A 13,973-nucleotide genomic window follows, 5' to 3' on the forward strand; every position below is an offset into this window, starting at 1 on the left:
GTGGCTGCACTTATTATGTACAGTTTGGTCACCCAATTATAGGAAAGATGTCATTAAATTGGAAAGAGTCCAAAGAAGATTTACGAGAATGTTGCAAGGACTCAAGGGCCTGAGTTATAGGGAAAGATTAGGCAGACCTGGACCTTATTCCTTGGAACATAGGAGACTGAGAGGAGACCTTATAGAGGTGTATTAAATCATGACAGGCATAGATAGGGTGAAAACACAGTCTTTTTTCCAGTGAAAAGGAATCAAAAACTAGAGACCAGTGAGTCTCATGTCAATGGTAGAGAAGCTACTGGAGAGGATTCTTAGGGATAGGATTTATGAGCAAATCCACGGCCTAATTAGGGACAGTCAGCATGGCTTTGTGCAGGGCAAGTCATGTCTGACTAACGTGATTGACTTTTTCAAGGAGGTGATGAAGGTGATTGATGAAGATAGAACTGTAGATGTCTGCATGGGTTTTAGTAAGGCATTTCAGAATCAGAATCAGATTTATTATCACTGGCATATGAGGTGAAATTTGTTGTTTTGTGGCAGCAGTACAGTGCAAAGGCATAAAACTCTATAAATTACAAAAATAAATAGTGCAAAAAAAGAAATAAAGAGGTAGTGTTCCTGGGTTCATGGACCATTCAGAAATCTGATGGCAGTGGGGATGAACTGTTCCTAAATCCTTGAGTGCGGATCTTCAGGCTCCTGTACCTCCTCCCTGATGATAGTAATGAGAAGTTTGGTTTCTCATGGGATCCATGGTGAATTGGCCGTTTGGATTCAGAATTGGCTTGCCCATAAAAGACAGAGGGTAGGCATTCTGGCTGGAGATCCATGACTAGTGGTGTTCCACAGGGATCCGTACTGGGACCTCTGCTATTTGTGATATATATAAATGACGTGGATGAAAATGTACATGGGTGGGTTAGTAAGTTCGCAGACCATACAAAGATTGGCGGTGTTGTGGATAGTGTAGAAGATTGCCAAAGGATACAGTGGGATATAGATCAGTTGCAGATATGGGCAGAGAAATGGCAGACAGAGTTTAATCTGGCCAAATGTGAGGTGTTGCACTTTGGGAGATCAAATGTAAAGGGACAATATTTTGTTAATGGCAAGACCCTTAACAGTGTTGATGTAGAGAGGGATCTTGGGGTCCAAGTCCATAGCTCCCTGAAAGTGGCTACAGGTTGATAGGGTGGTAATAAAGGCATATGACATGCTTGTCTAGATCTGTCAAGGCACTGAGTTCAAGAGTCGGGAAGTTATGTTGGAGCTTTATAAAACTTATCTGGAGTATTGCATTCAATTCTGGGCACCCCAATATTGGAAGGATGTGGAGGCTTTGGAGAGGGTGCAGAAGAGGTTTGCCAAGTTGCTACTTGGATTAGAGGGCATGTGCTCTAAGGAGAGGTTGGACAAACTTGGGTTGTTCTCTCTGGAGCAGTGGAAACTAAGGGGAGATCTGATAGAGGATTATAAGATTATGAGAGGCATAGATAGAGTAGACAGCCGGTATCTTTTCCCCAGGGTTGAAATGTCTAATACTAGAAGGCAAGCATTTAAGGTGAAAGGGTTAAGTTCAAAGGAGATGTGTGGGGCAAGTTTTTTTTTACATAGAAACTGGTGGTTGCCTGGAATGCACTGCCTGGGTGGTGGTGGAGATAAATACAATAGAAGCATTCAAGAGGCTCTTAGATAGGCTCGTGAATGTGCAGAAAATAGAGGGATATGGACATTGCGTAGGCAGAAGGGATTAGTTTAATTAGGCATTTAATTACTACTTTAATTAGTTCAATACAACATCGTGGGCCAAAAGGCTTGTTCCTGTGCTGTACTGTTCTATGTTCTATGTTTTATGTCCTAGAGGGCAGAGGTTTAAGGTGAGAGGTGAAAGATTTAAAAGGGACCTGAGGAGCAACTTCTTGACTCAAAGGGTGGAGCATATATGGAATGAGCTGCCAGAGAAAGTAGTTGAGGCAGGTACTACAATGACATTTAAAATATATTTGGATAAGTACATGGTTAGGAAAGGTTTGGGGGGATGCGGGCCAAATGCAGGCAACTGGGATTAGTTTAGGTGGCTTCCTTGGTTGGCATGGACGAGTTGGGCTGAAGAGCCTGTTTTCATGCTGTATTACTCCATGACTCTATGTACATTGTAATTTGCCATTTACTTTTGATGTTCTATGGTGATGAAGGAGTTAAGATTCTGCTCTTGGTGCTGTCCGCCTGAATGGATGGCATGTGTATGGAACATGGAAATTTGATTATTTTACATCCTGGTTTTAGGAGTGGCCTGGGATTTTGACTGGGTTTGTGAAGACTTGTACTGATCCACAGAAAAGCCTCACTTTGGGGTCTAATATGAAATATCCAAGCCACCACATAATTCTCATGCATCACAAGAGGTTGGAGCAGAGGAAGGACCTGCCAAAGCACAAGCACTGGAATGAGTTAATGTCCTCCTTAATCTTGGATTAAGTGTGTTGATATTGGGGATTCCACTAATGCTATATAAAATGGAGGATGAGGACCAATTGTATCAGGAGAAGTAAAGCCAGGTTTGTAAACTCACATGAGATGTGCTTCCTGATACTAGGTGTCAATCAAGTACACTGCTTTATACTAGATGGTATTAACTTCTTAAGTGTTGTAGGAGCAACATTCACACAGGACAGTAGAAAGTATACCACCTCATTACTGGAATATCTAATGATGAGTTGCTCATTGCAGGATTTCTAACCTCTGACCTGCTCTTGTAGCCATGATATTTATGTGGCTCGTCCATTTAAGGTTCTGGTTACTTATCCTGGTATATCCCAGTTCCTTAGTTCCTAAGTTCCTTAGTTCTTAAGGCACCTTGGCCCATGTACAGAAGTATTTTATAGTTTGCCTGGATCAAGAGTACTTGAAGAATACTGAAAGGGAAGCAACACACAATCCACATCTATATTTTCAGACACTGTCAAAATGATATCTTTCAAACGTTATCTTCTTCAGAGAAACAAAATTGCAGTACATAGATATTCCAAGGCACATCCTGAAAACATAATTTCATAACATTTTTCCACCGGCATAATTCATAATTACATTGATCTGAATAAATATGCCAGGTCACTTTAAAAGTAATGCCATCATGAAGTGGCACATTTCTTGAACTTTGTGTTCAGTACATAAATGTTTTCAAAACACTCTGAACCATGAGTAGAATTATTGCTGTTTATTAAATGTATTTTAATGCATCACTTGTAACTTACTTTCCAAAGGATGTAAAAAGTACCTTTGACATAGAGCAGTTATTTATTTTATATTAGGTTGTATATAATGACAGAGCTACGGCCTGGCCTTTTCTTCTTAGACATTTCCTCAGGATAATAATGAATTCACTTCACTCAGGTTTACTGGATTCTCAAGTGGCTAGTGAGAGCAATGTAGGAACTGCAGATTCTTCCTCAGATGGGACAATATGCATCTGAGGGGTCAGGCAGATTGGTAGTTTGTGAGATGGTATGCTCCTTGCAACATTAATATGGGATTGCTGTGTGTTCCCACTGCTTGGCATCAAGGTTCTCAACCATTCTAAATGTTCCTTTTCGACTATAAGCAAGTCGTGAACTGGTTTTCCAGGAAGTGGTGGGAATGTTGCACTTCTTTTAAGGATGTTTTATAATGGAGATAATTTGGTAATTCCTCTGTCAATTGGGAAATTCCCTTCATGACAGCCTTACAAGGAGATGAGATTGACATTAAACATATATTTAAATGCAACTATCCTCCACTCACTGAAATTTTCTACAGTTATTTTACTGCTTTTACTGGGAGAAGTTACTGCAGTTTCTGTCCACTCTGCTCTTTAAGTTGATTGTTCTCTGACTAAGTCGACTGTGTTTTCTCTATAAAGGCTGCCGTACCTCGCATGTCCCACTTTATCTCCAGGCTTACATCAGCCATGACTGGTGTACCCAGTGTGGCCCCACTCATCTGAATCTGGTCAGCAACCTGTACAAAAATGGTAAGTGAGGGTAAGTAATTTGTTTGTTTACTTTAATTTGATTAATATTATTTAATTTTTAAAATTAATTTTCGTAAGTTGAATGTAGTTTTAAATCAATTTATTACTCTTTAGTTTTTTTATTTTGCATTGATTTTTTTACTTTAATTATTTAAATATTTTTGAAATATAGCGATCAGAGACATCTAGAGATTGAAACAGTAAAGTCTTGGAAATTGTGAAAAGGCCGTCTGACTGCATGAGCTCTCAGGAGGTCATCAGGGTGATCTCTTGTTGGGACCTCATTCTCCTCTGCCTGCAGCCTATCCATCACTTGCAGGACCCTCCGCCTCACTGGCATCAAGGTGAGAAGAATATTGGGAGTCACAAGGCTGCGTAAAGTAGCTGCAACCGTGGGCATCCCAAGAGAGGCTTATGCAGGACATGAGTTCGGTCCAAGGTACTTTAGCTCGCTATGTATAACTGCACAAGAAATACATTCAACTTCTGTTTCCCAGGGTAGAAATGTCAAATACTGGAGGACATGCATTTAAGGTGAGAAGGGGAGAGTTTAAGGGAGATGTACAGGGCAAGGTTTTTTTACACAGAGAGTGGTAGGTGCCTGGGAAGGTTGCCAGGGGTAGTAGTGGCAGCAGATATGATAGTGGTGTTTAAGAGACTTTTAGATAGACACATGAAAGTGCAGGGAATGGAGGGATATTGATCATAGGCAGAAGAGATTTAGTTTAATTCGGCATTATGTTCAGCACAGACATTGTGGGCCAAATAGTGGGATTTTTTGCATACTGTACTTCCTCACTTTAAAGTTGCCTGGCAGCTATGCAATTTACAAAACTATTTTAGCGAAACAATGTAATTTTATTTTAAAACTTCTTATACAAGATGCTATCAATGTTATAGGGAGACGAGGTAACAGTTAAATGATGTCCATAGTACATATGTAAAGTGCATTTGAATTTGAATCTTACAAGAGTTTAACAAACATTCCACTGGACAATTATAGCCAGAGCGGGTCTTTATTCTGGCACAAAGGTGATTGATCTTGTCCAATTCTTGATTATTTTCTGAACTATTTCCTGTCCACGAGTGCTATCATGCCGTGGGCTGTTTTGGATCTGCCTTCTTACACCACAGCAGTGAATACTTAATTGACTAGAGATCCCTTTGGAGCATTCCAAAATTATAAAAGCACACATTCTACTTCTGCAGACACAAGAGATTCTGCAGATGCTGGAATCTGGAGCAACACGCACAAAATGCTGGAGGAACTCAGCAAGCCAGGCAGCATATCACCTCTCAGCTTCTTATGTCTCATCCTCCCTCCCCCACCTACCTACCTTCCCCCTCTCACCTGGACTCACCTATCACCTGCCAGCCTGTGCTTCTCCCTCTCCCCGACCTTCTTATTCTGGCTTCTGCCCTCTTCTATGCCTGTCCTGATGAAGGGTCTCCACCTGAAACGTTGACTTTTTTAATTCCAAAATAAACCTTATTCTTCATAAAAAACAAACTATATACAACAATAAAACAGTGCAAATCTTTACATTCGTGTACGGATCAATCATTAGTGTTACCTTTTTATATAAAAAACACACCGATGCCACTCATGTGGCTCCCTGGGGTGCTACCCCAATCCTGTAATTACAATATTTAAGGGGCTTTCTCTCCCGACCCTGCCCCTCCCTCTCCAGTGGCAGAAGAACCCTAAACTGTAGTCCTTCCCCACTGAGCCCTTGCGTTGGCTGCACCCAGCTTCAGTGCGTCCCTCAGCACGTATTCCTGCAGCCTGGAATGTGCCAGTCGGCAGAACTCCCCTACGGACATCTCGCAGTGCTGGGAGACCAACAAGTTTCGGGCAGACCAGAGGGCGTCTTTCACCGAGTTGATGACCTTCCAGCAGCAGTTGATGTCCGTCTGTGTGTGTGTCCCCAGGAACAGCCCATAGATCAGAGAATCCTCTGTTACATAGCTGCTGGGGATGAAACGTGACAAGGACCCTTGCATCTTTGGCCACACCCTCCTCACAAACCCACAGCCCGCAAAGAGGTGGGCAACCATCTCATCCCCAGCGCAGTCCTCCCGGGGGCAGCACGCACTGGGACTGATGTTTCGACCATGAGGTTGTGGGGGAAGATACATTAGGGACATTTAAGAGACTCTTAGATAGACACATGAATGATAGAGAAATGGAGGGCTATGTGGGAGGGAATGATTAGATCTATCTTGGAGCAGGATAAGATGTCGGCACAACATTGTGGGCCGAAGGGCCTGTACTGTGCTGTGATGTACTGTTCTATTTTCTAACTCCACTCACTTTCTCTAATCAAAGGGCACCCACATGGATCCAGGCTCTGCCTGTCTTTTCATGAAAAATCCTTGTTTCAGTCCTTCTCAAAGCCATTCCTCACCTCTATTTCTGGCTGTATCGGTGCAGCTCTTGCTCCTGTATGGAACGCAAAAGGTTCATTGCTTTTATTGCCAATGTACGCTCTGCTCCCACTTTCATCTGGACCATCTCTGATTCTTCACTTCCCTCTCTCCAGCTCAGCAAGAAGGTTAATGTTACCCACAGCCACCTTGACAAAATTTTAACTGGTCCTTCTCCCACCCTGTTTGCTGTCGGGACTCCACCCCTTTCTCCTAGATTTTCAGTCTCCATTGTATCCATTCAAACATTGCCACTTCCCCAGTACTTCCTTTATCCTCATCGGTGGTTTTCCCTCCATCATAGATGCAGGGCCCTCAATCATTTCTGTTCCATTTCCTGCTCTTGTGCTTTCCACCCTTCCCTTCCCACCCAGAGCTAGGATAGGGTTCCTCAGTCCTCAGTTTCCATCCGCCAGCCTCCACATTCAACTGATCATTCTCTGCAATTTCTGCCACTTTCAGCAAGCTGTCACCAGTCGACACATTCTTCCCTCTCCTTTCCTTTCAGAATTCCAAACTGACCTTTCCCTGTGTGATGCTCTGGTCCACTCTTCCATCTCCATCAACATGCATTCCCTTTCTCACGCCAAGTTCCCACAAACTGCTGGAAATGCTACTACTTTCCCTCTTTCCCTCAACACTTCCCAGTATACGAGGACCAAAAGCCTCCTTCCAGGTGAAGCAGTGATTCACATGTACTACTTCCTGTTTAATGTACTTCACACAGTGCTCATGATGTGGTCTGCTGTGCAGTGGTGAAACCAAATGCTGATTGCATTCCCCCACCAGCCTCGCCTCCATGGACTGTCTTTAACTCTCTCTGCCTTGGAGGAACAGTCAGCATAATCAAAGACCCCACCCACCTGGATCATTCTCTCTTCTCTCCTCTCCTATCAGGCAGAATATACAGGAACCTGAGGGCACATGCTACCAGGCTCAAGGTGATAAGACTATTGAACGGTTCCCTTATACGATGAGATGGACTCTTGACCTCACGATCTACCTTGTTTGCCCTTGCACCTTATTGTCTACCTGCAATGCACTTCCCCGTAGCTGTGACACTTTACTCTGTCTTCTGTTATTGTTTTTACCCTGTACTGCCTCAGTGCAAGCAGCCTTCAAGAGAATGAGTGTTGACAAAATTATCCCTGTTGATAAGCTAGTAAAAGGGACATTTCAAGATGTACTACCTCAACACACTGTGTAATGAATTGATCTGTACGAATGGTATGCAAGACAAGTTTTTCACTGTACCTCGGTACGAGTGACAATAATAAACCAATACCAATACCAATAATGGCCTTAAGCTTCCAGTTACCTATCACTAGTCAATTCTGATGAAAGATCATCAGTCTACAATGTCATTTCTATATCTCTCCATGCATGCTGCCCAACTAGATGAGTATTTCCATTATTGGGTATTTTTTTAATCTCAGCTTTCTAGCATCTGCTGGGTCTTGCTTCCCCAGTTTGTGTCCCACAGTTCCAGCATTGGTTAAATTCCTCTTTAGATTTGTTTCCTTTAACGAATCACAGTTGCTGAGATCCCCAGCATACCCTTTGTTTCACAGGTGAGGGAGATGAGGCTGTGAATTTGTGTTAGAATTTCATCACTGCCAAGTTTTAAAATTTCAAAAAAAAAGAACCATCATACATTAGTAACATATTGAATATAAAGTTGCAATGATAGTGACAGTTGCAACATTTGAAATAGGCTTTCCCCCACCTTGATGGCCCGCCCATCTCCTCCCCTCCCCCATCCTTTATTCCATGGTCCACTGCCCTCTCCTACCCAATTCCTTCTTCTTCAGCCCTTTGCATCTTCTACCTGTCACCTCTCAGTTTATTACATCTTCCCGCCTCTCACCTGGACTCACTTATCCCCTGCCTGCGTGTGCTCCTCCCCTTCCTTTTTTGTAGTTTTTTTCCGGGTTCTGCAGGGTACATGCAAGACAGCTCCTCGAAGGCAATGTTGACTTATTTCAAAAGGAATCTCCTATATTAAAGGCATGGGTAGAAACAACTTTTTCTTAGGGGGTGAGCAGGCTGGACTGTGATTCGTCACAGTAGATCCCACTGTGCTTTTATTTTTACGCACCAAACGTCCTTCTCCTTCTGGTTTACAAAAAAATATTTCTTGGATGACATTACAAACGACGTTGATATTTATTGGACGTCTTTATTCCAGCGTCGACAACAGAACACAATGGAAACATTAAATTAACACAAGTGCAGGGGGCGATATGTTTGCGCAGCGTTTAACAGCTGCAAAAATCCGTTTCAAAAAGGGAAGGGAAAACGATATTTTTTCTACACCCAACAATTGGTAAATAATATAGCCTGACCTATCCCAACTGAAATGAGCACACAGCGATACCAAAACTCACTAATCTACGTTTGGGGAAAATAATTACTGCTTAAAGCATTGGCTATAGCAAAATCTTGTCGAAGCAGCAGACCTTGCAGTACTTTGGAGTTAAAGTAAAACCTGGCGTTTATGCTCGGTAACCCTATACGCAGTGTTTCCTCGGCATTACGATGGTCTCAGTCCTGATTGTGAATCTGCCGTCTGAATTAACCTAAACCTAATGGTAAGTCTCCTGTTGAAGCAGCTGTTCAACCACAATCCACATTTGTTCCAATGCTGACACACAGAAGGGTCTCAGCAATGAAAATAATCGTCTAATTTCCACGTGTCCTCCTCGATTTACACGCTTTATGTCAAAATGTAGCATTTTGTTATCAGTTAACCTTTGCATTTACGTTTGGTAAACGATCGACTAGGACGATGCTTAATTAATACTGTAGATAATATTTAACAATGGTTTACTAAGCCAAAAAAACTAGGTAGATTAGAGAGGTTGTAAAGTTTTCGGCAACAGTTTTTGAGTTGCTGTCTTTTTGTCCATCAGCCTCTGCCACGGTTCCAGACTGATGAAAATCGGGCTTGACATCCATCCAAAGTTGAACCAAGTATGCAGGTCAGTAACTAGCTCACCGTTAACTAGTTAATTTACCGCGCGGGAAAAAAAACCACCTATGACCTACGTGCGATTATAGATAGATGCAAAGTTTTGACCTTTTGGTTTTGTTCATTTGGCTACATGTAACCGGAGTTTGAAAATAAGTTGGTGGTGGTAGTAGTGGGGACGGGGAGAGTTAATTCATTTTGTGGCTGCAAAATAACTTTGCATTCCATTCTGAATTTTGAAATTTTAACACTCGATACCCCCGTTGTTGAACGAAGGATTGTGATATTCTGAAGCACATCTTGTCTCATGAACTTTCTATTCCAGACCGTTTGTAAAGTCATTTTAGGAGTCATTGCCACTGTTGTCATTATCATTGCGATAGCAGTTCCCGTTGCCGTCCTGCTGTCAAACGGTAAGTGCATTTAATGCTGTTTAGACGTTGCAGCGCGTCATTTATGATGTTTTCCAATGTATTTGTAGAATGATTTTATTGTTTCTTGCACCATCAGAAAGTGATGGAAAAACACAACGAGCTTGCAAAGAGTTCACAAAGTCTGCTCCCATTATGTCACACTGATGTGTTACAGTGCATTGAACCTGCAGAAGTTGTCACTGTTCCTCCAAGCAAACCCTTGGAAAACATTGACCAATATCTGCAGCTCAAATGTTTTTAGTCCATATAGTCTGCTCCACTGAGGTGAAGACTTCAATGCAGTGTAAGTCCTGTTTGCAGACAGGAGGATCCAGTACTGACTGTCACCTTTAATGTTGCCATTTATTCTAATCAAGTAACTATATTTTGAAGTACCAGTTATGAAGTCTTATCTTATTGCTATTCTTTCAGGCACACTCCATACTGTTACTTTCTTGCCATTAATGGCTTACTATATCACAAAAATATAAGTGGAATGGAGTTTCCTTTCAAATTCTACATCATAATTATACTTTAAGGATTGAAATTGTTTATGATTGATGTAAGCCATCCAAGCTTCTTTTGAAGCTACAAATACATATAGATGTATATTATATAATTAAAACAGTTATATCTTAATGAACAAAATTATAATTATAAAGTCATAATATAATTGGAAACAGAATGCATCTCTCATTGTCCCTTAGTGCCTGTGCAGGTTCTTTGAAAGAGCTGAGCAATTAGTCCCACTCCAGGGTTGCTGCATCTTATTTCTTTCAAGTACTTATTAAATTCCCATTTGAAAGTTCCTGTTGAATCTGCTTTCATCAGCATTTTATGTTGTTCCAGATCGTAACAGTTCACTGCAGAGGAAATATTTCCTTCTGTTGCCTCTTTAATGATCGCCCTAAACCAGTCTCCTTCACTTATTGACACTCAGAGCACTGCAAATGGTTGTTCCACCAATAACAAATATCCTCTTCACCTTTTCTGCTCCAAAATGAACACCCAGGTTCTCAGTCGTTGTGCATAACTGAAATTCATCCCATGTAGAAATTTCTCTCTGCTGCTTTTCCCAGACTTTGATGTTTTCATGAAGTGTAAATGTCAATGATTGAAGTCAGCAATTCAGTATGTTATAAAGATGCAGCATAACTATCTTGCTTTTGTGCACAATACATCTATCAATAGAGTGAAGGAGGCAAGAAGGGCAGTATTAGATAATTTTTGGGAATCTGGGTAAGTAGGAAAGATGAAAATTGGAAAACATATTGCGGGAGTAGTCATAATTAAATTTAGCGTAGTTACAGTAAAAGTTTAAAATTGGGTCAAAGTAAATTTTAACAAGTTGAGATATAATTTAGTAGAAATAATCTGGAAACAACTACTTTAAGATAAGTCAATGCCAAAGCAGTGGGAACCATTCAAGGAGAGAGTGGAGGGTCAGCGCAAACAGATACCTATTAAAAGAAAGGGAGTGTAAACTGAGACACATCAGCCAATGAAAGGAAAGCAGAGTCTATCAGAATGGCCATTGTGGAGCAGCCATTGCGAGAGTGGGCCAGTGTTTGAGTGGTAGGTAAATAAGTTTTGGGCTTGCAAGGCTTTGGTGAGCAGAGGTGGAGGTAAGGTTCTTTGAATTTCCCTTTTAGTCTTAGAGCATTCAGGATGGCAGTTAGGGCAGTGGTGTGCTCTTCCTGCAGGACGTGGGAAATGAGGGAGACTGCCAGTGTCCCTGAGGACTGCACCAGTGGGAAGTGTGTCCAGCTGCAGCTCCTGACTAACCGCGTGAAGGAGCTGGAGTTGGGGCTTGACGTACTTAGGATCATCCAGGATGCTGAGAGTATCATAGGTAGGAGCATCAGGGTCATGCCTAAGGTACAAGCAGAAAGTAGAATGGTGACCACCAGGAAAGGAAAAGCGAGTAGTTGGAGAGTACCTGGTTCCCCTGTGGCCATTCCCCTTGAAAACAAGTATACCAACTTGGATACTGTTGGGGGGGGGGATGACTGTTCAGGAGAAGGTAGCAGTAGCCAGGTCTGTGGCACCCGGACTGGGTCTGAGGCTCAGCGGGGAAGGGAAAAGACAGACAGGACTCTTGTGATAGGGGACTCAATAGGTTGGGGAGGCAGACACGGGATTCTGTGGCTGCAAAAGAAACTCTGGAATGGTGTGTTGCCTCCCTGGTTCCAGGGTCCAGGATGTCATGGAGTGGCTGCAGAACATTCTGAAAGGGGAGGGTGAGCAGCCAGAAGTCGTTGTGCACATTGGCACAAATTACATAGGTAGAAAAAAGGATGAGGTCCTCCGGAGTGAATATAGGGAGCAAGGGAAGAAGTTAAAAAGGAAGACCTCAAGGTTAGTAATCTCTGGATTACTTCCAATGCCACATGTTAGTGATGGTAAGAATAGGACGATATGGCAAATGAATGTGTGACTGAATAATTGGTGTAGTGGGCAGGGATTCAGATTTTTGGACCATTAGGATCACTTCTAGAGCAGAGGTGACCTGTACAAGAGGGACGGGATACACCTAAACTGGAGGGAGACCAATATCCTGACAGGCAGATTTGCTAGTGCTTTTAGGGTGGATTTAAACTAGATTGACAGGGGAGTGGGATCCCAAGCATCAGGGAGGCAAATGAGATGCTGGAAAGTTGTGCAGAAGTCTGTGACAGTAAGTTGAGTAGACGTGACAGGCAGGAGAATAGCAGGGAGCAAGGAAAGCCTATTGAACTAAATTGCATTTATTTCAATGCAAGACGTCTGACAGGCAAGGCGGATGAGGTAAGGGCTTGGATAGCTACTTGGGACTGGGATATTATAGCCATTACAGAAACATGGCTAAGGAAGGGTCAGGACTGGCAGCTTTATGTTCCAGGGTGCAGGTGCTTTAGGTGGTATAGAGAGTGAGGAGGGGGAGTTGCATTTTTGATTGAGGAGAATGTCACAGCAATAGTCAGAGATGAGATTACTGAGGGATCATCCAGTGAGACTTTATGGCTGGGGCTGAGAAATAAGAAGGGGATTGTACTATAGGTCCCCAAGCAGTCAACGGGAATTAGGAGAACAAATATTCAGGGATATTGTGGAGAATTTAAAAAAATATATGTATGTCATAGTATGGGATTTTAACTTTCCAGCATAGATTTGGACTGCCATACAGTTAAACGTTTAAAATGGGTGGGATTTGTTAAGTGCATTCAGGAAAGTTTCCTTGGGTAATATATAGAGGGCCCTACTAGGGAGCGGGCAAAGCACAACTTTCTCTTGGGTAATAGGGTGGGGCAAGTGACTGAGGTGACAGTGGGGGAGCATTTTGGGACCAGTGACCATGGTTCTATTAGTTTTAAACTTCTTATGGAAGGGGACAGAACTGGTCCACAGGTTCAAGTTCTAAATTGGGGCAAGGCAAATTTTGACAATATGAAACAGGAACCTGCAAAGGTTGATTGGAGTAGGTTGTTTGCAAGTAGAGGGACCATAGGTGAGATAGTGAGAGCTCAACACCTTCATGTTCCTGTTAGAGTGAAGGGCAAAGCTGGTAGGAGTAGGGAACCCTGGATGATGAAGGATACTGAGATCCTGGCCAGGAAAAGAAGGAGGCATGGGTCAGGTACAGGCAGCCTATGAGAGGCTAGAGAAGAAATTGCAGGAACCCTGGTTGAGATATTTGCATTATCGTTGGCCACGGGTGAGGTGCCAGTAGACTGGAAGGTAGCAAATGTTGTGTCTTTACTTAAGAAGGGCAGGTTAGTAAGTTTTCAGATGACACTAAAATAGGTGGTGTCGTGGACAATGAAGAAGGTTATCAAAAATTACAGGGGGATCTTGATCAGCTGAGTAAGTGGACTGAGGAATGGCAAATGGAGTTTAATTCCAATAACTGTAAGGTGTTGCATTTTGGAAAGTCAAATCCAGTAGGAGTTTCACAATGAATGGCAGAGTCCTGGGATGTGTTGCAGTACAGAAGGACCTTGAAGTACAAGTACATGGTTCCCTGAAAGTGGAGTCGCAGGTAGACGGGGTGGTGAAGAAGGCTTTTGGCATGCAGGCCTTCATAAGTCAGGGCATTGAGTATAAAAGCTGGAAGTTCATGGTGCAATTGTACAGGACATTGATGAGGCTGCACTTGGAGTATTGTGTTCAG

At 42.5% G+C, this 13,973-nt stretch overlaps 1 protein-coding gene across 1 annotated transcript in view; it reads left to right on the top strand.

The window, feature by feature from the left end:
- Positions 1-9,373: 9,373 nt before the first annotated feature.
- fap (fibroblast activation protein, alpha) overlaps positions 9,374-13,973 on the top strand; it is a 107,662-nt gene continuing 103,062 nt past the window's right edge. Inside the window, exons 1-2 of the mRNA XM_052011703.1 lie at positions 9,374-9,420; positions 9,736-9,823. Coding sequence (XP_051867663.1) covers positions 9,415-9,420; positions 9,736-9,823 — 94 coding nt within the window. The 5' untranslated portion in view covers positions 9,374-9,414. The remainder of the gene's footprint in view (positions 9,421-9,735; positions 9,824-13,973) is intronic.

Source organism: Pristis pectinata, chromosome 1, assembly GCF_009764475.1.
Source record: "Pristis pectinata isolate sPriPec2 chromosome 1, sPriPec2.1.pri, whole genome shotgun sequence".
In the NCBI taxonomy this organism is placed as follows: Eukaryota; Metazoa; Chordata; class Chondrichthyes; order Rhinopristiformes; family Pristidae; genus Pristis; species Pristis pectinata.